Here is a 23,425-nt window from a genome sequence, read left to right as displayed (position 1 = left end):
GTATAAAATGGTTTATGAATGGAAAGCAATATGTTGTGATAGTTGGATCCTCTATGTTTCTGTTATTGCAAAGATTGTTAGGAGAAGAAAATTGGCCATTGAAATAACTTATGTTACCTCAGCTATATATTGTACTACAAATATTGCTCAAGATCTCCAATTGAAGCTCTCAGACTTTCCATCATCTTCAAGTCTCTCAGACACACAAATATTTGAAATTTGAAAAATTACAAATATTTAAATTCATAAAACAACTAACATTAACATATTATTTCAACAACATACATTAACATATTGTTTCAACAACATACAACACTTACAACAACTTAGATATAATAAATATTTAAAGTTGAAATTAAATATCAACTTGAAACAACACACTAATTTGTAGAGAATCCAATTATTGCTTTATCTCTTCTAATGCATCTTTCAACTTGATTATTTTTTCTAACTTTGAAAGGTTTTTCCTTGAATTTGAATTTGAACTTGTTGGTTCTGAAATTTCTTTTCTACTCGTCAGTGTAGATTGTTTAGTCAAATGTACTTGAAATGCTCTTTCTGCCTCTCTTCGCCACCGCAAACCGAGTTGTTATAATATTCATAATATGTCTGATATACTTAATGTTTAAAAACTATTCATGTTGTTGTAGTAGTTATACTGTTTCTATTTGGTGGAGGAGACTCATGTTGTTATAATATGTCTGATATACTTAATGTTTAAAACTAGTTTCATAGTTGTTATTTGCTATAATGCATAATTAATCTGTTCAAAAATATTCACGTTGTAACAATTACGATTTTATAACTGTTATAATTTGGATTCAATCTTATTCGCTTATCATTTACATTATAACAGAAATTGTAGTTGTTACAATGTGACTTTGACTTGCTCATCTAACATTCATGTTATAGAAGTTATGAAATCGTAACTGCTTGGCCGAGGAGACGGTGTTTGCGTTGGAATCCCTTGCAAAAGAACAAAACGGAAAGTGATCGCAACAGACGCTGTGAAGATTGGTGACGGAGTTGTTGGTTCGTCAGGCAAGAACCAGCGACGGCTCCGTACAACCAGCTGACTAAAGGCTGTGTACCTTATCAGAGTCAATAATAGAGCGTAGAGGATCCGGATTCCCAGCGTATCCTCAGTGTGTAACTTTTTCTTTTATCGTGTCGAACAGTATGCTTGAAAAGCATCCAAAGGTGATCGTCCATGCGTCATACTGTTCAACAGGGGTCCATTTGGATTCCTGATTTTGTAAAACCAATGACGCTCACGGTTTTGAGCTCATGATTTTTGTAAAAGTGGCGCTGCCCCGCCACTCGTCTGAGTGACTTACTTGAGAAGAAAAGAATCTATACATGTGACGATGTGATCCAATGAGCACCCGACATATGATGATCATTTTTACCTGAATAGTAATTATAATTTTATAGCTATTATAACGTGTCCAATTGATTTAAAATTAATAGAAGATTTAAACGAAAGATAATAGTATAAAATAATTATGAAAGATATTTGATAAATATATACGGTCTAATAGTGGAGTAAGCGTATTTTTATTAAAAAATTAAAGTATTTTGATGATTTAAAAATAAAATATGTCCTTTTTGATTTTTTTTATCTTGTTATTATTATTATTACTAAATTACCAAGATGGAGAAAGAAGGGCCATCAGATTCTGGTCAACTTACTCGGCCTGAAGGCTAAAGCAAAGCGCGCACCGAGTGTTCGCTACAAGCCCCGCCGGCTGCTCCTCCCTCTTCCGATCGCGAGTGCGGGCGCCGGCGATTCCCTTTCTTTTCCTCTCGATGTCGATGGCCAATGGGACGCAGCCACCCTCGTCGCCTCAACCCCTCTCGCCCCAGACCGCCAGATCTCTCGTCGATTCCGTCGAAGCCTTCTTGTTCGATTGCGATGGTCTCCTCATTTTCTTCCTTTTAAGAAAATTAATTAGTCTCTGTCTACAAACTTGTTTTAACTACTGAATCCTTCTCCCTTGACCACCCTCTGCCTTCTCTTTTGGGCTTCCAGGGGTCATCTGGAAGGGCGACACGCTCATCGAGGGTGTTCCGCTCGCCTTGCAAGCACTCCGATCTTTGGTAATCGCGCTTCTCGCTCGCATCTTTTGCCCTACAACTCTTTTCCCGTTACTTTGCAACGTAAAATTTGAATTTTTATGGTATCAATTGCGCGGCGGCCAAAAAGTTTGTTCTTTTTCTCTCTCAACTTATCGAGGATTGAAACAAACATCTTCTGTAGGGGAAGAAGCTGGTCTTTGTTACAAACAACTCCAGGAAATCGAGGAAGCAGTATGCTAAGAAATTTGCATCTCTTGGTCTTGATGTCAGCGAGGTTGTGCCCTGTATAACTTTCGTTTGTGATTGTATAATCTTTGAAATGTATGCGGCATTGTTGTATGATTTGAGCACCATGTCCGCAGGAAGAGATATTTTCATCATCCTTTGCTGCTGCGATGTTCCTGAAACTGAGAAACTTCCCGAAGGAGAAAAAGGTATGCCATTTTCCCTACCTGCTAGTTTGATTATCCATGTAGGTATTGCTTGTTATGATGCAGCCATGCGTGATACCTAAATGATTGAAATGTCCTAATAAATAAGTTACTGTTGTTTTTCAGGTCTATGTCATTGGAGAGGAAGGCATACTAGAAGAACTCACGCTGGCTGGGTTTTCATGCTTGGGCGGCCCTGTAAGGATCACTGCTTTTTTGTGATGAAGTTAGGATTCATTGATAGCATAATTACGGCATTTTCTTCTTAAAAATTTCTTTTAAGAGTACAATTTCAATTTAGTTGGCTCCTTGTAGGTTGTGATACACTTTTGCTTGCTTACTTAACTGCTAGTTAATACTGAATAAGTTGGATTCCATTTTGTAAATTCTCCAAAGGTTGTGTTCTTTCCTTTCTTAGTCAGTTAACTATTCACAGGAGGACGGCAAGAAGGAAATAGAGCTCAAGAACAATTTTTGGTTTGAACATGATAAGAGTGTAATTTCATTTCCCACTTTTATCTTCCAGAGTTTGCAATATTCTTAAAGAAAAAAAGAAGTCCTTAGTTGGTATTCTAAGGAATTTATTTAGAATTATCACATAATAAACTCAGGATTCCTTTTCCAGGTTGGAGCGGTTGTTGTTGGATTTGATCAATACATTAATTATTACAAGCTTCAGTAAGATATACCATCCTACATTTATAATGTATTTATGTATTATAAAAGTGAATGTTATATATATATATGTATGTATTTATGTATTGATGTTATTTTCAAATTACATTTAAGATTCTCATCAACATTCGTGATTGCATCAGATGATAATGGAAGCTCTATATATTGTGTGCCCTTTTCGATCTGATTATTTAAAGCATGTCTATGATCTCTCTCTCTCTCTCTCTGTATGTGGGTGTGCTCACACATGTCCCTCTGAATACTTGTTCTTACTTATGTGGGTGTCCTCGCACGTGCCCCTCTGAATACTTGTTCTTACTTCGTTGTTGAACTTTGAGTTAATTAACGCTCAACGTAGAATGGAAGTACCTGGTTTTGTCACTAACTACACCTTAATATTGACCTTCCTATTGAATATTTACTGGAGTAATTTTTTAATTTTTTTCATCAATCTAAAAATCGATAGTTTCGATGATTACAGAAATCATTGTCTTTTATGGAAGGCAAATGCCAAAGGTGGGATTTCTTCGAAAGGTCACCTCATGCAACAGCAATGAGGCCATTACTAGTTGAGCTAGTTAGCAACTTTTGTAGAAAACCTTTGTTGTTGAAGAGAATATATCTGCAACTGTTTATTGGCGGTTACTTGTTTGTTCTTTTGGCACGGTTTTCTGTTAATATATCTGATTGTATATTTATAGTAATAGATACTTACCTACTAAATGTGGTAATAAGTATTAAGTTTCTTTGTTGCTCTAGTGTTTCCAGTCTGTATTATTTCATCTATTGTTCTTCTTTTATTGTCAATTTTCCAAGATAACTTCACAGAAAGATAACTCCGACAGGTATGCAACACTTTGTATCCGAGAGAACCCTGGATGCCTTTTCATCGCAACCAACCGTGACGCTGTTGGTCATATGGGCTCGCAAGAATGTCCAGGTTCATCCTTTCAAAAAGTATTTCCTACTCTCCGATTCCTCTCTAGGTCATATATGTGATATTGTTTCTTGAAATGTGCAGGTGCGGGATGCATGGTGGGAGCAGTAGCCGGCTCAACAGGCAAAGAACCAACTGTGGTCGGAAAACCATCAACCTTCCTCATGGATTTTTTGTTAGAAAGGTGATGTTCTTGCATCGTAGATCTCGATGAGATAGCATACAAATCCAATTTAAACTATTGTTTTGCCACTTTCAACAGATTGTAATGCATTTTGTCACCTGTGATCCTGAGTGCTAAACTATCATAAACTTTTGTAGCATTTGTCATGATCTATGCTTCCAATTGCATTGCAGATTCCAAATTGAAACATCCAGAATGTGCATGGTCGGCGATCAACTGGATACCGATATACTCTTTGGGCAAAATGCTGGCTGCAAGACTCTTCTTGTTCTCTCAGGTCTGTATCAGTTAGCTGCTACTATCTCGCTTTGCTCCTGTTGTTGATTGTTCTGGAGGAACCATTTCAGGTGTGACTAGTTTATCAGATCTTCAGCACCCTACAAATGAAATCCACCCAGATTACTATGCCAGTAACGTCGTCGACTTCGTCGAACTATCAAGAAACTGCCCTCTTTAAGGACAAGAAATTCTTTGAAATAACCTGTAAGCACATTTCTTACTCCAATTATCATCCTTCCTTGATGTAAAATGATAGCTTTTTAAAATAAAACGGCTTTTAAAACATGTTTGTGAAAGCTTTTGATGCTTCTATCAAAAGTGCCATAAAAATTGTGTTTGATTCTCCAATGGCCTAATTGGATTAGATTACTTCTTCTGATTATCATTAGATGCCATCTAAATATGCTTAAGCTTGTCCCAAATTATTGTGAGTTAATTATTTCATCTTCGTGCACCACTTTGCTTCGTGTTCTAATTGATTGCGATGGCGACATAATCTTTAGTGGTGCAATGTAACTACACCAGAAATTGCATGGGCATCGCATGATCGCGACGCGCATACTCTCATTGCATTTGAGCATGTGGTGGGTGAAGATGAAAAAATAATGATAAAAAAAATAGTAAAAAAAATAGAAAAAAACTACTTGTCACAATAGAATTCCTGTTACAAATGTTGTGACGGAAATCTGCACCGTTGGATTTTAAAATTAAGATTAAATCCTGATCGTAGATTGAATGGATGATTGTGATGAATGGGTGATTGTGATTGAACAAAATGAAGAAATGTTTTAGTGTACATTTTCATCCTTCCACTTGGTGTCTTTAAAAGAAAGGGTAAAAAGTTACTAAGACGTCCTTTTTTTTTATGGAATCGTTAACAATATATTATTATAGGTTGATTTTTTATGAAAATGGTGCTCCATCTCTTTTATAAAATGACATAATTATCATTAGTATTGTTTATCTTTCATCGAAATCTTAAACTTAGTGAACACATTATAGCAACTATGAAGCTATAACTATTACAACTGAATTGTCACACAGTTGTAGCAGTTATGGTTCCGTAACTGCTACAATGTGAAAAAAAGACAAAAGTTAAAAAGACGTCTCTTTTGATTAAAATTATTTGAAACTTCCGAAAATGCTTTAATTGATGTTTTTGAATTTGAAACCTGATCGTTATAGGTTATGCCTCATAATTAATTGTCGATCTATGAACTAATTTCGATTTGATATATTGTACATGTCGTGATTCAATTCGAGTTAAAAGTTATGACTTTTCAAAATTTATGATTTAGTATTCACGTTGTAATAGTTACGAACTTGTAACTGCTATAACTGTGTAGCAGTTACGAAATTGTAGTTGCTACAACTGCATAGAAGTACAGTTGTAGCAGCTATGAAATCATAACTGCTATAATTGTGTAGCAGTTACGATTTCATAACTGTTACAACGTGAATGTTGAATTCTAAATTTTGAGAGAACATAACTTTTGACTCGAGTTGAATTACGAGATGCATAAGTAATAGTAGCGACCATAGAGGGTGAGTTAAATGAACAAGAAAGCAATATACCATTGGACTTAAATCTTAATATTGCATACTATGAAAGACTGTGCTCGAACTCTAAAATTACTAATGAAAACAGATCAACAGATCAAGTTAAAGAAGAGAAAAAGTAGCAGCATTATCAGTTTTCCTGCGAAATAAAATTGTGAACAACTCACAATCAGCTGATCGTATCAAATTTGACTCTGAATCCACAAAATTAGTTTGAGGATAAACAGTTCAAAGAACCATACTAAATCATCAGCAAACGATTTATAGGAAGAACGGCAGTGTATGATCTAAGCAGCTATAACAGGAGCTTTGCCTGGTTTCATAGCGTGGAACAGATCCAAGACATCAGCATGATTACGAACACACGCAGGAGATTTCGATAACACACTGTGTGCCACTTCGTGTCGCCCTGCCACGAGAAGTGCTTTAAAAACACGCAGAAACACATTCTTAGAAGGGAATTCCTTCACTGTCATGGCCTTCAGAAACTTCATAGCATCATCCACAGTTCCTGACTTAGACATATGCTTGATGAATGGGTCGATATAAGGAGGAAACCCATGACCTTTCATCAGTTCCATAATGCTACAAGCTACTCCAAGGTGTCCTTGATCTACCAGCTTATGAATCAGACGCTTGTATGTGCTATGCTGAAATCTTATATTTCTCTCGGTTGCCATTTCTTTGAGAAACGTTTGTGCTTCATTTGATCTTTCCTTGCGGCAAAATCCAGTGATCAACGCTTCAAAGGCTCTTCCGACAGATTTACCATCCTTTTTTTCTATCAGCGTCTTAAACAAGGCCAGTGCTTGTTCTAGTTGGCCAACGATCACGTATTTTTGGACTTGATTTTCAGTGTTCGAAAGCCCGATGACTACCTGATCATGTACAGAACTATCAGCTGCAAATCCTCCCTCTTCCATGGCTTTTAACACCTTATCACGATCATCCAATCTCCTTAATGATTTAATAACCCCATCAAGAACTGATTTCTCAAAAGAATGCCCAGCATCTACAAAACTGTGAACCAGCCTTGTAATCAAATCAAAATCTAGATTCTCACCCACTAGAACATTTTTAAAGAGAAACAAGAAGTCCTGCGGTGAAGGTTTCTCTGAACCTCCCATTGCAAACTCATACAAATCAACGGATTCTGCAATCATCTTCCGCCGGCAAAAACGTTGTGAGATCTCAATGTATGTTTTCTTCTCCAATTCATGACCCCGATCTCTCATTTTATGGAAGAGATCCTGAAACTCATTTCTGCGATTTTTTTGAGCCAATATTTGGGCCATAGCATTATAAACTCTACCATTAATCTTGGAGGGTGCCGCCTTCTCAACCCACTCTAAGAATGGAAGAGCTTTCCCTGGACGTCGGGTAAAGAATTCCAGGAACTCAGTATCCAATTCAGATGGTAAGATGATACTGGTCTTATATGGCTCCTTGTTAAGAAACTCACCTGATTCAATTTCCTGAAGAATCTTGCTGAGTTCACAGTTCAAAGAGTATGTTTTACGCAACAAATCAGCGTCTTTTACCCTCCTCTCCTCCTCAAAGCTCTTGGAGACGGCTAAGTATGTGTCCTTAGTGATACCGAACGCTTTCTTCCTCATGATCTCGACCACACGCCAGAATTCCTCTGGCCGCCCATTGGTTCCAAGAGTTTCGAGCATCCGATTGAAGGCTTTTGGATCCATCCGAATGCTGCCGTCCTCCGAGACGGAACCTGCGCTTCTGAGATCCCGAAGCACCAAACCCATGGCCTCCCCGTCGAATGAGAGGTCGAGGGACGCCAGCTCTGCTTCAATGCCATCTGAACCAGCGGCGCCCGCCGAAAACCAGCGGACTGCAGGGTGGTTCGGAAGAAGGCTGTTCCTACCGAGAAACGGGAGGCGAAAGGAGGAGTCTTGGAGTCGCGGAGCGCTCACCTGGAGGCCGTGAAGCTCGACGGAGGAGGCGCGGGGTGCGGCGCGAGCGAGGCAGCGCCGGGAGAGCTCCCTCCACGCGGTCCTCATCGTCAGCGATCGCCGATCCGGAGCGAAGAGGCTGGTTTTCAAGTTTCACAGGCGAGGCATGGAGTCGGAATTAGGGTTTTTGTTTCGCGGCTGCGCGATTGCTAGTGATGACGTGTCACTGACTTCCGTTGCGGCCCCCACCTTGTCCTTGTGGTCTCTTTCCCTTAGATTATCCGCAACGTTTGTGACGTTATAACGCCTTTAATCAGTGATCGATTGGGTCCACTTAACATATGATTGAGTGGTAGTCGATCAATGGTCGATCACCATATGGTGGTCGACCACTGGTCAACCACCACTCACAATCTGCACCCTTAGTGGTCGACCACGTGGTCGATCACCATACGGTGATCGACCACCACTCACACTATGCAGCCTCTACGAACGCGTTAACATTAAAAAAATAAAAATAAAAAGCACAGACCCATCTATTAACGCGTTCAGAACTCTGAACACGTTCAATACCTCACTCCTCTCTCACTCCTCCCTCACTCTTCCACGTCCTTCCTTCGCTCCTCCACGTCTGTTATTAACATCCGATTAACAGCGCGTTGCGGATGCTCTAATTAATTTGGGCGTATATTAACAATTTTCAAACTAAGAGGGACCATTGTAAAAGAAATATAACTTTTTGGGGGCAAAGTGAAACTTTCTCTAGTTCTAAAGCACCTGATTCCTCCTCCCTTATCGTCCTCCGTTTGGCTGATTTCCTCCGGCGAACGGCGGCGACTATTTGCGTCGAGCAGCAGCGAGCGAGATTCACAGTTTTGGGGCCTGAGGAACTCCGATCTCCATCATTGTCGCTCGGAAGCTACTACTTTGGCAAGGTGAGCATCTTTCTCCCTCGTATTTGTCGACAAGCAACCTAGAATTTTAGTGCACTTGATTGATCTCATTGTTATTTCCTACAATTTTTGTTCTTTGATGTTCGTGTGGAGGAACGAGGTTAGTTTAAATTCCTTAACCTAAGAAGATTGGTCATCCATGGTATTAAAAACCTCTCTACTCCTCTGCTCCTCCCGATTGCACGAGAATCCCACGCTTATTTCCCTGTTCGACGCCACACCAGCACCCAGAGCCTTCTTCCCTTCGATTGTGATTCATCCCCGCATGATCCCTCCCCTCACTTCTCTAGATTAGCGTCTGATCGCTGTGTAAGTGTGTCGGACTAGTCATGCTCAAGTCCTAACTGATGGAGAGGAAAACTCAAGTTCATCTTTTTTCTATCTTTAACGGCATTTTTGCTTCTAAATTTTATTGGCTTCTGGAGATTATACATCTTTATGCTAGTTGGTATACATTGTGTGCTAGTGATATCCGCTTAAATCATGAGATTGTGTAGAGATTATGGTTGATTTTGTGCTAGCTGATACTAGGTAATATTACTATGAGAACATGAGCATACTTGCATAGAGATTTTATATGTTCCATGTCATAATGCATAGCATGCATGCAATATGACTGATGTGTTAGCAGTTGTCCCAACTACACACATTGATCTCACGCATTTCTCTCAATTTCTCATTTGCGTGAGATCAATGTGTGTTATCTTAGTTCATTCTATAATCTTGTGGGTAACACAAAAATTGAGAGAAGCTTCAATTTATAATGCTAAATTTGCATAATGATCCTTTTGCTGTATGATGTGCATATGCATCTATTTGTTTTTTTATAAAGATTTGGTGTTCCAGTAAATTATTCTAATCTGAAAAACTTCAAAAGCATGCCATTATATTTCTTTGTTATTCTCTTGGTATCATTGAATGAAAGGAAAATGAGAAATTACTTGCTTCCCTTCTGTATTTTGTCTTCTAGGGCATTTCACGAGTTCAGTTGAAGCTTTTTTATCTTCTTGTCAAATTCATTATTTTTCATAAAAGAAGGGACAATAAGAACCACAAGAGACATAAATTATGAGTATGGACAAGACTGCTAAGAGAAGAGTGGCATTTATATTGATTGATGGACTAGGGGATGTATCTCTCCCTCAGTTAAATTACATGACTCCTCTTCAAGCGGCAAATACTCCTAACTTGGATGCAATAGCTTCAGCTGGTGTTAATGGTCTGATGGATCCTGTTGAAGCAGGCTTGGGTTGTGGGAGTGACACTGCACATCTTTCTCTACTGGGCTATGATCCAAGAATCTATTACCGGGGACGAGGAGCATTTGAGTCAATGGGTGCTGGATTAGCCATGTCACCAGGAGATATTGCCTTTAAGGTAAGAATCTAACGGCATATCAATCCAAGTTACAAAATGATTTTTCACTATTCTGTCCATAACCCCAATGAATGAGATTTAATATCACATTTAGCTCTGTGAAAAAACTAGCATGTTGTTTTTTATGCTATGCTTAGATAAAGATAGCATGTCTCTTGCATGCATCTTTATAGGCTGGTTGGATCTAAAAACTCTGGTTGATTAAAAGATATGTGACATGCCTTTTTAGATAGGTTGATGCTCATGCGATGGATCCATGAAGATTGTTGGATTCATCCCAAATCTAGTTTTAAACTGGAGGCACTTTCCTCCGAATTTGAAATCTTAGTGGTGGGCTTAGTCTGCAAATATCATTAATCTTGCATTATGTTCATCTCTGAAGCTTGATCCATTACCTGCTTTAAAATGGATTCCTTCTTCAGTCTTCTGAAATTGAAATCCTAGTTACGTTGCAAATATTACTAATCTTGCACGATAACCATATAAACGGTGAATGAATTTGTTTTAGTTGCATGCTTTGTTCTGTTTGTTATATTTGTATCGGCTTTCAATTTCTTTGATTTTCTCTGAACATGCAACTGAACTATTTTAAAATTTCAGTCAAATTTTGCCACTTTGGATGAGGAAAGTGGAACGGTGACAAGCAGGAGGGCTGATAGGCACTTTGAGGAAGAAGGCCCTATTCTTTGTGCTGCTTTGGATGGAATGAAGCTGCCATCTTTTCCAGAATATGAAGTGAGAGTCAGGTGCAATCAATTCTACATATTAAAATATGAAACTAATGATTGTTTAAATAGAAATTTAAGTTGAGATCTCTTGTTAGTTAGATGGGCAACTTTTCTGTGTTAGAAATATATGCTCAAAGCACTTCTGTCCTCTTAGGAACCAAATTTAGTGCCTTCATGGAGTTGTTTATATGATTTTAATTTTCCATACACTTTTGATGATACTCACATTTGACTAGTTTGTCATATTTTAAATGGACATAATTGAATTTCATGAAATATCTTTTGCATTTATAATTGTGAAAAATGATTTACTAGACTGTAACATGAACAGTTGTGCACTACTTTTCTGATAAGTAATCCAACAAATAATTGACCATGGGATTGATATCTAATGAGGAAATATTCTAAGCAATCAGATGCAAATTTAGCAATGGCATTGAAGTCAATGGGTAATTCAATCCTAATTGATTGTTTTGCACATTGGTAAGTGAAGATTTCTTTTATCAAGGTTGAATGCAGCGTCACTTGTGTCTCATATTTTGCTGAGCTGATTACAAGTAATTTTGAGATGCCATTTTAACTAGCAAAGCTAATAAGAATATGCTATTCTAACAGGTATGCCACCGAGCACAGATGTGGGGTTGTTGTGAAAGGACCAAAATTAAGTGGAAATATTTCTGGAACTGACCCATTGAAAGATAACCGCTTACTTCTGAAGGCAGAGGCTCTAGATGACACAGAGGAAGCAAAAAACACAGCAGCTGTTATCAATGAGCTGTCAAAAGAAATGTCAAAGATTCTAGTAGCTCACCCTGTCAATGCAAAAAGGTTAGCAGAAGGAAAGAATATTGCAAATGTTGTACTCTTACGAGGTTGTGGCATACGGATAGAGGTTAGTCACCATTCTTGTTCCAAATTTTGTAGATTTACTAGATTGACTGATGAACTGTAGATTGTTAATATTCTTCACGTCTGTTGAATCATTCTGGATGTTGTATGCAAAAGCAATAACATGTTTTCTATACAAGATCAATTTTCTTTTCTTGTTACATATTAAAAGAATACTTGAGGAAATTTGATAGTGATTGATCTACAATATTTCTCTTTATAGGATGTTAAAATGGTAAATTTGTCTTTATTATAAATTACTATATTAAAACTTTAGACTTACAAAAAAAAAAAGACTTCTTGAAAGTTTGTTAGGATAACAGATATTCTTTCACTGATGACATTTTATTGATGTCAAAAACTCTACAAGATTTATCCCTTGTGTTCCAGGACTACTGATTAGTAACTTAGGCGCGTCATTTTTTGAATCTAAATTGCATATTGGACATACAAACTAGACATGTGGTAGGATCAAATAGTATCCTTCAAAATTTTTAATTTGATTTTTTTAATATGATATGTCTATCAGGTCCCTCCATTTGAGAAGCAACATGGATTATCTCCATGCATGGTAGCTCCCACAAAAATCATAGCAGGATTGGGTTTGTCATTGGGAATTGACATTCTTGAAGCACCAGGAGCAACTGGGGATTACCGAACACTTCTAACATCGAAGGCTACAGCAATAGCAAAAGCACTATCTGTTCCACTACAGACTCCTCCATTCATCTTTGTGCCAGGGGAGGATGAACATAGACCTGGACGAGCTCAGGGATATGATTTTGGATTCCTTCACATAAAGGTTAGGTCAAAATATCTCACACTCAGCCACATAAAAGATTAAAAAAATGGAATTAAACAAGAAAAAGAAGCATGCACATGCATCTAAATCTCCCTGTTGGCGCCAGAATTACCTGCATGTTAGGGAGGGTTTGACCATTTGCTATGTTATTTTATTTGGCAGGCAATAGATGACGCTGGTCACGATAAGGCAAGCATTTTGAAGGTTAAGGCCCTGGAAGCTGTTGATAAAGCCATAGGTCAGTTGGCAAGACTCTTATGGCAGGCAGAAAAAACTGGCAACTTTCAATACTATTTATGTGTCACCGGAGATCACTCAACTCCTGTAGAGTATGGTGACCACAGTTTTGAACCCGTTCCATTTGCTTTATGCCAATTAAGGGACTTTGTTAGATCCGTAGGAGAATCAAATATAATCAATGTTTCTCTGGAGCCTTTTCCACTTCCTTCAGTTAATGCTGGAGAAGATCTGACTGACATAATAAAAGAATCTGAGGAAATGAACAAAGACCTTAAAGCTTTCAAGGGAGACTCAGTCTACCAGTTCAGTGAGATTGCAGCTGCGAGGGGTTGCTTAGGAAGGTTTCCTGGAAGTGAGATGATGGGGGTGATAAAGAAGTTTATCAAAATGAAGAACGAATAGTTCTAAATGTATTGAAGTACGAGCAGAATCTTTTGAACTGAACTTATGAATGAACTGATAATCTTGAGCTTGTATCAGCTAACATAAAAAGTATTTAGTCCTGACTGCTTGGAGATCACCAGGTTCAAATAACTTGTTTGCCAAGATGGTTGAACCATGCAAATAAAATAAGATTTGAGATGCTTTCGGCTTTTTTCTATTGACTGAGCATAATTTTTCTAGTAACACAGACAGCAGGGTCAGAATCAAAAGAAACTTATCAGCATATTGTTTCTTCAAGGATAGAAATTAGTCAATAATGATGGAAATTCTCTTCTAATAACACTGCTGTGAATTGTAGAGCTCATGCAATGTTCATCACAACTGAGGAGATAATCAAGAACTTACCTCCATTTCTTGAGTTTTTTTTTTTCTTTATTTAATCTCTAGTGTAGCTTCTATGATGGTGTCGTCTTTATTCAAATTCCAGTGGATAGATTAAATAAATTACAGAAGAATTTATTCTTGTAAACTAGGCTAGATTCTACTTGAAGAATCAAGTTCCATGAGAGTGGGTGAGGTGTAGTGGTAAAACACTCAGTGTATAAACTGTGCTCGGTGAATCGAGGAGGAAGATCGTCTACTTACAAGATTAGTCAAGCGAAATTTAGACACCTGAAAAGAGGGTTATTACTTGGAAAAGGACCTGAGCACACAAAAGGAATCATGCATGCTGCTAAGCAAGAAAATTAAAGAGGTGTGGAAGTTAAATGGCTAGTCAAGGTGATTAGGTGAATGCACTCCAGAGGTTCATGAAGTGGAAGGGATTACATTCCATGCATCTCGATCATGAATGAATGACAGAGACTTCCATGCAACTTCTTTCAAATAAGAAATGGCTTCTGCATGCATTATTTCATCAGAGGGAAGGGGGACAGAAAGATCATGAGCAAAAAGAGAGAGAAAAGGGACGAAGGAGAAGAGACCAAAGGGAATCCAGAAATAAAGAAAGAAAGATGATGGTTTCTTAGATCTCTTCAACAAGTATATATTTTTGATGCCCAAACTTTTCCCTTATTATGGTGTGCGGCAAAGAGATGAAAGAGGTTTTTGTTTATCCTTGTTTATTTGAAAAGAGAGGAAATGTGAAAGGCAATATAAAAATAGGCTTAGAGTACACTAAGAGAACTGCACTTACTTTGGAGGTAGAGATGAGTATTCAATTAAAATTAAATCATATTGAATTGATTTTTTTTTGAATTAACTGAATCAATCAAATTTTTAAATAAAAATTAAATAAATCGAATCGATAAAATATCAGTTAATTTATTTTTTAACTGAATTAATCAAAATAACTAAAATTTTTAAATATTATAAGAAATTTATTAATTAATTAAGGATTTATAAATTCATTTACTTAAAAATTTATAAATTATTTTTTTTTATTTTGATTAATTCAGTTTATTCGATTTAACTGAATAAGAAATTTTAAAATTGAAATTGAACCGAAATAATTATTTTTAAAAAAAAACTTTTAAAATAATCGAATTCAATTTTTAAATTCAATTGATTTGATCCATTTATTCGATTTAATCAAAATTTTACTCATTCTTACTTGGATGATAGATTTATAAGAATAAAGCACGCTAAGAGAATCATGCTTCTCTTGTCTTTTGTTTCCTCCATTTAAGATCATTCAATACCATTACACTTTGTAAGTATAATATTTATATTATACAAAGTGAAAATTAAAGTTAAAAAATTTACCAATTAATTAAGAATTTATAAATTTATTTACTTAAAAATATATAAATTAATTATTTTATTTTAATTAATTCAGTTTATTCGATTTAACTGAATGAGAAATTTTAAAATTAAAATCGAATCGAATTAATCATTTTTTTAAAAAACTAAAATTTTAAAATAATCAAATTAAATTTTTAAATTCGATTGATTCGATCCATTTATTCGATTTAATCAAAATTTTACTCATTCTTACTTGGATGATAGATTTATAAGAATAAAGCATGCTAAGAGAATCATGCTCTCTTGTCTTTTGTTTCCTCCATTTAAGATCATTCAATACCATTACACTTTGTAAGTATAATATTTATTTTAAACAAAGTGAAAAAAATTGAAGTTAAAAAAATAAATAATTTTTCTATAATAAACTGTATAATGTGACATTGGATTTAGATAATTTTGATCCATCATCACTTAACTTTTTTCTTTACAAGAAAGATCTACCTCTGTCCTCCTAGTAAAACTTTTATAACACTTAGTGGACTTAATTAATTTTTAATCTTAGTCAAGATTCACAAATTATTGAATGTGTTTTATATCTATATCTTTTACACTCTATCTTTTTAGGTTAATCATAATTAAACCAGGTATTAAAATGTTAAGATTAAAAAATCAACTGTGGTGTGGGAAGAATAACATGTGACCAAAATAAATAAAACAAAAAAAAAAGAATTGAAAATAATAATAATAATGAAAAGGGAATTCCCGTGAAGCTCATGGAAATTTCTCCCATTAAATTCACATCTTTTCTTGTGATTGTTCTACTTTCTCAACATTAACAGTGGTCTAAGAAATTCCCATCGAGAAGAAAAAATGGAATTAGTGAACCATAAAATGCTAATGACAATTGTTCCGAATGTCGCATACGGTCAAATCATCAGTCAATGAGATGCCACCTCAACCTTCAATGATCTCGCTGGCGAACGAACCTGAAAAGAAAGAACTGAGCGAAGGGGTTAGCGAGATTCCTAACAAGCCACTTCAAGTCAGTAAAGAGAAGTACTGATGTAAAGAAGAAACAATGCTCGAAGTGTATGGAATTCAAGAGAGACATTCTTGCTGAATAGGAGCAAGCTGTGGTGGTATCTGAGGAGTAGCGAACTGTGCATTACTGACAAATGAGTTGATAGAGCCGCATTTAGGGGACAAGACCTACAAACCTCGTCCGCCCTACGGCTTGGTCGTGCAAACTCATCATATAACAAGAATGCAGGCCTAACCCATCAACCTAGTAAGCTTTTATCCTATGACAGGGCTTACGCTTAATTGGCGGGTTGTCCTTAAATGGGGAAGTGCTAGAAAAGGGGTTGAGCCGGAGATGAAAAAGTGATTGGAATTTTAGTTTGAATACCGAGACCAAATTGATCGGAAGCTTGAAAAGATCGTTACTTGAGCCGACCAAGTTGATCGAGGCCAAGACGAAGTGGCTGAGTCGGTTGCACGCATGACCGAGTAACTGAGATAAAGGGAGTCGAGTGCCCGAGTGGTCGAGCTAGTTGCCGAGTAGCCAAGACGAGTGAATCAGGCGGCCGAATGGCCAAGATAATCGAGACGTAGGGTCGGATCTCGAGTGGCCGAGATGATCGAGATGTAAGATTGAGTGGCTGAGAGCTTTCTAGGACCAGACCGAATGAAATTGCTGTTGGATCAATCAAATGTGATTTAACCATTGACCTACTGACTTACCAAGTTAGATCGATTATTGATCCACTTTACCACATCATGCCAACAAAGATCGTCATATCAACAACCATAATTGCACAATAAAAAAAAATACTGAAAAAAAGTGATTAACGGCTTGGTCAAAATGAACCTTCATGCAAGAAACAGAGAACAAACAGAGCAAATTAAGCAGAAAAATGCAGCATTGGAAAACAAAACTCTTAATTGTAAAACGAACACCAAATTTTATTGATCGTGGATTCATGAACACATCAAATATTGCGAAGATATTAACGACTGGATTAATACATAATTAGGTGATAAATCATTGGCGATTAGCTGAACGAGGAGTCGGAGTTTGCTTCTCGATCGTGGTTGACGAAGCGCGCCTCGTGGCTCTCCGCGTCCATGCAGCGCGCCTCGTGGAACTTGGCGATGAAGGACGACGCCTTGGAGTCGACGTCTGGCTCGCCGGCTCCCCACTGGCGGCTCCAGTCCTCGTTCCTCGGGCGGACCCTCCGGGAGGCGGCGGCGTCGCAGCGGTGGTCGTTGTCTTCGTCCAGGCAACGGGGCTTGGAGATGCAGCACGACTGGGTCCCTCCCATCTTCTTTCGCCTTCGTATGGAGCTCGAGGATCGGCGTTAATGGCGGAGAGTTGGTTTGGGAAGAGAGCTGGGCTCGGGACGCTGATTTATAGAGGAAGGAAGTGGATTGCAGGCCAGCTTTATAAAAATAATGTTTCAGATTGCTCCCTAACTTTATAAAAATAAATTTTGGGGAGCAAACTGCAAAGTGATAATGTGGAGGATCTGAATAAATTGATCTGCTTTTGGCTTCGATCTGACTGCGGTTCCGCGGACCAGAGATGGCGGGCGCCGAAGCGAAGAGATCGGAGGAGGAGAGGGACGGGGGAACTGCGACGCCGCTGGCCGGGCCCATGGCGCCAGCGAGGTCGCTGGCGAAGGATATCTCTCCGGCCGTCGGGGGCTTCAGGATCTCAAAGTCACTATTTGCATCGGCGCTGTTGGTTCTCGATGCCGTCCTGACCGCTCTCATCATCGCCTACGTCCCTTGTGAGATACGCAAAATCACATCTTTGCCCCGTTTTATATAGCTGTTCTATTTTTGTAGCTTTATCTTTCTTTCTACTGTGCAATCCCTGCTCAGATACGAAGATTGATTGGGATGCATACATGTCCCAGGTAATGACTCTTTGTAATTATTAGGTTAAAGCTGTGTTCTTACTCCACATACAACAAAAATCTAACTTTTCAAGCTTAGTAGTATCCTTTGTGATGAATCAGGTTGATGGGTTCCTTGGAGGAGAGAGGGATTACACCAAACTGAAGGGGGACACAGGCCCATTGGTTTATCCAGCTGGGTTTCTCTATGTCTATTCTGGCATCAAATTTCTAACTGGAGGAGAAGTCTTTCCTGCGCAGGTGAGATGCCAGTGAATCTGCAAAATGTTTTTCCAGGCTATCTTCCATTTTAATGGCTTTGAATTAGTTTGCGAAGATGTATTTTGGCTTTGTTGATAATTGTTAAAGATTTTATGTGTTAAGCGAATGTTTATAATAACGTTATTGAGAACTCTTAAGAAGTAAACTTCATCTCGTTTGAATCTTCAGTGTAGGAGAAATGAATGTAGAATGTAGAGCTGTCATTGTTACATGAGAAATTGCATTTTTTTTTCTTTTGAGATGATGTGCTTCTAAGATGTAGATTTGTTATTTTCATTATTGCAGCTATATAGTTATCCTTAAGCTCATTTTCTTTTTGGTCCTCAATATTATAAAACTAATTATGTTCAATATACTTAAGAAAAAAATTGATGGAATAGTTAGGATGGAAGAATAAGAAATCCCTGTAAGTTTTGAATATCTTGGATCAATTATTTTACAAGAAAGGAATGTTCAATGCAAGTTCACTTGCCGGCGATGTTATCTTGCATACAGTTCAATGCAATAAGCAATGAATTAATTAGATTTAAATATTACCGGTGATGTTGCCGTGCATAGAGTTCAATGCTAGGTTGAGAAAAGGTTCATGTAGCCACTCCAAAATAGTTGGGACAAGTATAATTGATTGATGATTGTGATAGGGATATCCATGCCTTTCAGCAAGCTTATGAGATATGTGAATTGCCATATCTAATTATTTTAGGAGCTATAAACAATGAAAATATCTTCCTAGGAAAATAAGTGAAAAAAACTCTGTTTTCTCAGGGGTCACACTGATCAGGCTTTTACTTATTTACTTAGTATTAGAAGGGCTATTAAAAAGTTCACTTGTGGTCTATATTTCTTACACACATAATGAAATATAAGTGTGATTAATTATGTTCTTACCATTGTTTACCTCTTGCAGATCTTGTTTGGCATTCTTTATATAATAAATCTGGCGGTTATTTTCTTCATCTATATAAAATCAGATGTGGTATGAAAACTCTTGAGAGCTTATTACAAGAAGTTACTTATGTCCTCTGTGTTTTTGTCCATGTGCTTCATATAACAATTTTGATATGTTTGTGGTTTATTTACTGAAATTCATTTTGTTTGTCTCATACAAAGAACTTATGCATTTTTTACCTCACTTATGTAGCTGAACTACTATATCTTTTTTCTATGCATCAGGATATTTATGTTATTTCATTTCTTAGTCTTAGTGTATGAATGTCTTCTGTGCTGGGTGTTGTCTCTAACTAAACTTGTTTCTTATTTGGAATCTTAAGGCAAAAGTTGGTTTTTATTTTACGGTTTTTTTTCTCATTGTTGTTTTAACTAGTAGCACAAATTGTCTTGCATAGTCCATGACAGTAATAGCATTACATTTCATGTTTTCATTGAAATTTATGACACAAGCTAGATTGGGACATCTTTGCTGGCATTTATGTATCATTGTCAGTACTGGTTAGTGGAAAATATGTATCAAACATATAAAATAAATCACAGTTATATTATATAGAAATCATTGTTGATTTATCTTTGAAAAAACTTAGATCAGATGAATGCAAAGGATAATTATTAAACTGGATTTTATGCACCATAAACTAAGTACCTCACTTCTGACTGTTTTACATAATCGCTTGCATTTCCATCTCTATGATTATTTTCTATGCCACCTTTGATCTTTGAATATTTTGACAGCTTCCATGGTGGGCTTTCAGTCTCCTTTGTTTGTCAAAGAGGGTGCATTCCATTTTTGTTCTTCGTTTGTTTAATGACTGTATTGCAATGACTTTGCTTCATGCTTCTCTAGCTTTGGTTCTATGTCAAAAATGGCATATGGCTTTGATAATTTTCAGGTACACACTTTTTTTATCTGTCAAATGCCATAGGCAATACTAAAAGAGGTTTATGACTGTGATGGTTAATGTCTATTTTGGTTTTGATCTTTCACATTTCTCCTTTTGTCTCTGTAGTGGAGCTGTGGCAATTAAGATGAATGTTCTTCTTTATGCACCACCCCTCTTTCTGCTCATGTTGAAGGTAAAAAAATATGCTACTGAAGATCCATTTATTAGATATTTTGGTATATCTGTATTCTGTTTGTGCTTATTGATAGTTTTCTGTTGTTAATTTGAGTATCATGGTGTAGGCTCTTGATATTAAGGGCATTTTTTCCGCCTTGTTTGGTGCTGCACTAGTGCAGGTATCAGTCATGAATCTACATGTTTCTCTTTACCATATATTTCAAAGTGTAAATTTCTTGTTCTACTTCTACACAATTTAAAATTTTGGGTTCTTACAATCTACTTAATATCGGAATGTCTTCCATAAAATATTTTTGCTTATTCTTTTCATTTTGCTCTTTCCTGTACTGGTATTCTTGAATTGGCTTTAATTCAGCCATATCAGGAGGTTTCACTTTTTAGTGAAATTCTATATTTCCTAATTTGTCTCTCTCCTTGAAAGGTCCTTTACAGTTTACACACTAAGGAAATTTGGCTATTAGTATTCTGTTTACCGATCGAATGAACTGAATTGTCACATTTTACATGTACTTGGTACTAAGTTACTACTGTTTAAGGTTTTATGCTCTCTTCTTCACATAAAGTTACTTTGATGCAATATCTAAATCTATAAGGTAACACATAAAGTTACTTTGATGCAATATCTAAATCTATAAGGTAAGGGAGCTAAGAGTTTGTTTCTCATCTTCCACGTTCTATGTGGAAATTAATCCTTGCGAAAACGAAAATTTTCTCACTATTTCTTTTGTCATTTACCCATTAAATTACAAAACCTTTATTGTTTAAGCCCTGATATATATTACTCTGTTTACTTGATTTGTATTCCAGTTGTATAAGCCCAAGGTAGAAGTAGATAAATCAACTTCACTCAAGTTGTGCTTGTTTCAGATGATATTGATAATTTATATTATATAGTTGTGGCAAACTAGGCCAAGAACTGAACTAAATGGATATGTTTGGTCCAAATTGGATCAATAAGATAGGATTATTTTTTACTATTGCTATTACGCATCTTAGCTATGATAAATCATCATCTTGCTGGTTAATTTTCTGGTGTCATGTAAGTTTTCTGTCCAATTTCATGTCGAAAGATACCTGCTTGTTGATAGAGGAGAAAGATAACCAATCTACTACAAAGAAACAATTTTTTCATTGAGATCATATTCAGAGCGATGAATTAGTTATTTATCAGTAGCTATTCAGTTTTATTTATTATTTTATGCCTTCATCTCTTCATAAAATAATAATTTAATCACTTGAACTCTGGTTTTCAAGAGTTTGATGCTCTTTCAACTCAATGCTTACCAAACCACTTATGGATTTGCAATTCTCTTCTTAACGATTAAATGATGAATTTGTAGATCATATTGGGCTTACCTTTCTTGCTGACATATCCAGTTGAGTACATATCGAGAGCCTTTAATCTTGGACGCGTCTTCATTCATTTCTGGTGCATATTCAATCTCGACGACCCTATATATTTCCAGTATAATTGATTGTCCTATGGAATAAATTTATACTTTCTTTATAACATATTCCTATGCTAAGTTTATACAGGTAAAATAAACATTGTGTAGTTTACACTTGTATAATTTCACCATTTGCCCAAAAATTGATATAAAATTATAATTTACTCTAATTTTTTATATTTTCAATTTCATTTTAAAAATTTTACACTGCCCCTATCATCATAATCATAGATTTTTATTTGTATTTCACCCTTACATATTTTCACATAAAATTATACTTTACATTTTATTTATAATCTAAGCCTTTATATCTTAATACTAATTATTTAGTGTGTTGATAATTTATTGTACTTGTCGTGTGTGTTTCAAGATATTGATGGGGTTAGATACACATAATTCTCATAGCACGATTTGATTGATGTTTATTCAGGTCTGTTAATTTCAAGTTCGTTCCAGAACAGATATTCGTATCAAAGAAGTTTTCCATTGCTCTGTTGGTCCTTCATCTCATGTTGCTTGCAACTTTTGCACAGTTTAGGTGGTCCAAGTGAGTGCTCAAATCTTTGTTCCTTCTCCATTCATTCAGATCTGCATTCCTTTGCCGATGTATCATCCTTTCGAACAAAACGTTTTGCTTATTTATGTAAAAGGTTGATATGAATCCATCAACGTGCGTGCAATGGCAGGCGCGAAGGACTTTTTGTTCTCTTGAAGGTCAAAGTCAGCGATGCCTTCTCATCTATTCGACGATCCCATTCCTATGAACCAAGAACCAAAACTCTCAACAAAGCATGTATGCTTTAAATTTTTGCCAAGTATTTTACTTTTTTCACTATCCATATCTTCTGTTTCCTTCAACTGAACATGCATCCAGATGTTGCTTCTGTTATGTTTACCGGGAACTTCATCGGCATAGTATGTGCTCGGTCTCTTCATTACCAGTTCTACACATGGTGAGTCATTTTCAACCTATAATCTCTGCGACAAATACTACTACAAATCTCTCTGCTGTTTCAGGTACTTCTACTCCTTGCCCTTCCTTTTGTGGATATCACCTTTCCCTACACCTCTAAGGTTGCATCTCAAACATGCATATTTTTCTCAGCAAGATCATTCGTTAATTGATAATTTTTTTTTTCTTCCAGACTCATTTTGTTTGCTGGAGTGGAGCTTTGCTGGAATATCTATCCATCAAACGTTTACTCTTCATGTTTATTGCTTTGTGCACACTCGTTCATACTCCTGGGTCTGTGGATTGCCCCTGTGGAATGTGAATATGCTACTCAAGAACCTTCAGAGAAGAAAGAAGAATGATTAAATTACAGAAAGCTCAATCAATGATACCACAAGACATCATCAATATTTTCTTTAAGTTTTATCATTGATTATGATTATTTGTGGCAGTGGTGTCTCTTGCAGAAATCATGGCCTCTCCCTTTCATGGAATTCAATTGGGCGATGTGTCCCAACTCCAAAGGCAGTGGGTGGTGATGTTCTTGCAAAGTAAGAGGTGATGAATAATTTATTGGAATGATTAGAAAGGACAAACAATGGTGTTTAGAGAGATGAAGCTAAGGCATTCATTCTTCTTA

General features: G+C 36.7%; 4 protein-coding genes across 5 annotated transcripts; 3 read left to right on the top strand and 1 right to left on the bottom strand.

Moving 5' to 3' along the window:
* The first annotated feature begins 1,714 nt into the window (after positions 1-1,714).
* LOC141846161 (phosphoglycolate phosphatase 2-like) lies at positions 1,715-4,822 on the top strand. Its single transcript, XM_074734160.1, has 11 exons — positions 1,715-1,918; positions 2,033-2,100; positions 2,261-2,353; positions 2,442-2,513; positions 2,637-2,708; positions 2,947-3,006; positions 3,136-3,188; positions 4,031-4,125; positions 4,207-4,306; positions 4,480-4,583; positions 4,654-4,822. The coding sequence occupies exons 1-11, from the start codon at positions 1,810-1,812 to the stop codon at positions 4,761-4,763; spliced, it is 936 nt and encodes a 311-aa protein (XP_074590261.1). The 5' UTR covers positions 1,715-1,809; the 3' UTR covers positions 4,764-4,822.
* A 1,434-nt stretch (positions 4,823-6,256) lies between these two features.
* LOC141846418 (pentatricopeptide repeat-containing protein At3g02490, mitochondrial-like) lies at positions 6,257-8,198 on the bottom strand. Its single transcript, XM_074734458.1, has one exon. It carries the CDS (start codon positions 8,161-8,163, stop codon positions 6,433-6,435), a length of 1,731 nt encoding a protein of 576 aa, XP_074590559.1. The 5' UTR covers positions 8,164-8,198; the 3' UTR covers positions 6,257-6,432.
* A 665-nt stretch (positions 8,199-8,863) lies between these two features.
* On the top strand, positions 8,864-13,642 carry LOC141846290 (uncharacterized). Of its 2 annotated transcripts, none has more exons than XM_074734301.1 (6): positions 8,864-8,990; positions 9,979-10,385; positions 10,986-11,131; positions 11,729-12,005; positions 12,531-12,803; positions 12,966-13,642. In XM_074734301.1, exons 2-6 carry the CDS (start codon positions 10,077-10,079, stop codon positions 13,443-13,445), a joined length of 1,485 nt encoding a protein of 494 aa, XP_074590402.1. In that variant the 5' UTR covers positions 8,864-8,990; positions 9,979-10,076; the 3' UTR covers positions 13,446-13,642. The 2 variants fall into 2 exon arrangements, with proteins under 2 accessions (XP_074590402.1, XP_074590403.1); XM_074734302.1 differs by having other exon boundaries at positions 8,870-8,990; positions 10,252-10,385.
* Positions 13,643-17,749: 4,107 nt separating this feature from the next.
* LOC141846172 (dol-P-Man:Man(5)GlcNAc(2)-PP-Dol alpha-1,3-mannosyltransferase) lies at positions 17,750-23,425 on the top strand. Its single transcript, XM_074734170.1, has 13 exons — positions 17,750-17,962; positions 18,057-18,091; positions 18,194-18,331; positions 19,260-19,328; positions 20,039-20,196; positions 20,314-20,380; positions 20,490-20,543; positions 21,726-21,814; positions 22,264-22,380; positions 22,520-22,626; positions 22,708-22,786; positions 22,851-22,907; positions 22,979-23,425. Exons 1-13 carry the CDS (start codon positions 17,755-17,757, stop codon positions 23,145-23,147), a joined length of 1,347 nt encoding a protein of 448 aa, XP_074590271.1. The 5' UTR covers positions 17,750-17,754; the 3' UTR covers positions 23,148-23,425.

Source organism: Curcuma longa, chromosome 15, assembly GCF_044706935.1.
Source record: "Curcuma longa cultivar G26 ecotype Majalengka, Jawa Barat chromosome 15, ITB_CL_G26_1.1, whole genome shotgun sequence".
Classification (NCBI taxonomy): domain Eukaryota; kingdom Viridiplantae; phylum Streptophyta; class Magnoliopsida; order Zingiberales; family Zingiberaceae; genus Curcuma; species Curcuma longa.
This window is presented reverse-complemented; position numbering and strand designations above follow the sequence as displayed.

Coding starts and splice junctions, on each gene's coding strand:
- LOC141846161 (XM_074734160.1), top strand. CDS start 1,810: ATGTCGATGGCCAATGGGACGCAGCCACCCTCGTCGCCTCAACCCCTC. Junction 1,919..2,032: donor CTTCTTGTTCGATTGCGATG/GTCTCCTCATTT, acceptor TTGGGCTTCCAG/GGGTCATCTGGAAGGGCGAC. Junction 4,584..4,653: donor GACTCTTCTTGTTCTCTCAG/GTCTGTATCAGT, acceptor GAACCATTTCAG/GTGTGACTAGTTTATCAGAT.
- LOC141846418 (XM_074734458.1), bottom strand. CDS start 8,163: ATGAGGACCGCGTGGAGGGAGCTCTCCCGGCGCTGCCTCGCTCGCGCC.
- LOC141846290 (XM_074734301.1), top strand. CDS start 10,077: ATGAGTATGGACAAGACTGCTAAGAGAAGAGTGGCATTTATATTGATT. Junction 12,006..12,530: donor GTTGTGGCATACGGATAGAG/GTTAGTCACCAT, acceptor TATGTCTATCAG/GTCCCTCCATTTGAGAAGCA. Junction 12,804..12,965: donor TTGGATTCCTTCACATAAAG/GTTAGGTCAAAA, acceptor TTTATTTGGCAG/GCAATAGATGACGCTGGTCA.
- LOC141846172 (XM_074734170.1), top strand. CDS start 17,755: ATGGCGGGCGCCGAAGCGAAGAGATCGGAGGAGGAGAGGGACGGGGGA. Junction 20,544..21,725: donor TTGGTGCTGCACTAGTGCAG/GTATCAGTCATG, acceptor ATGAATTTGTAG/ATCATATTGGGCTTACCTTT. Junction 22,627..22,707: donor CAAAACTCTCAACAAAGCAT/GTATGCTTTAAA, acceptor ACATGCATCCAG/ATGTTGCTTCTGTTATGTTT.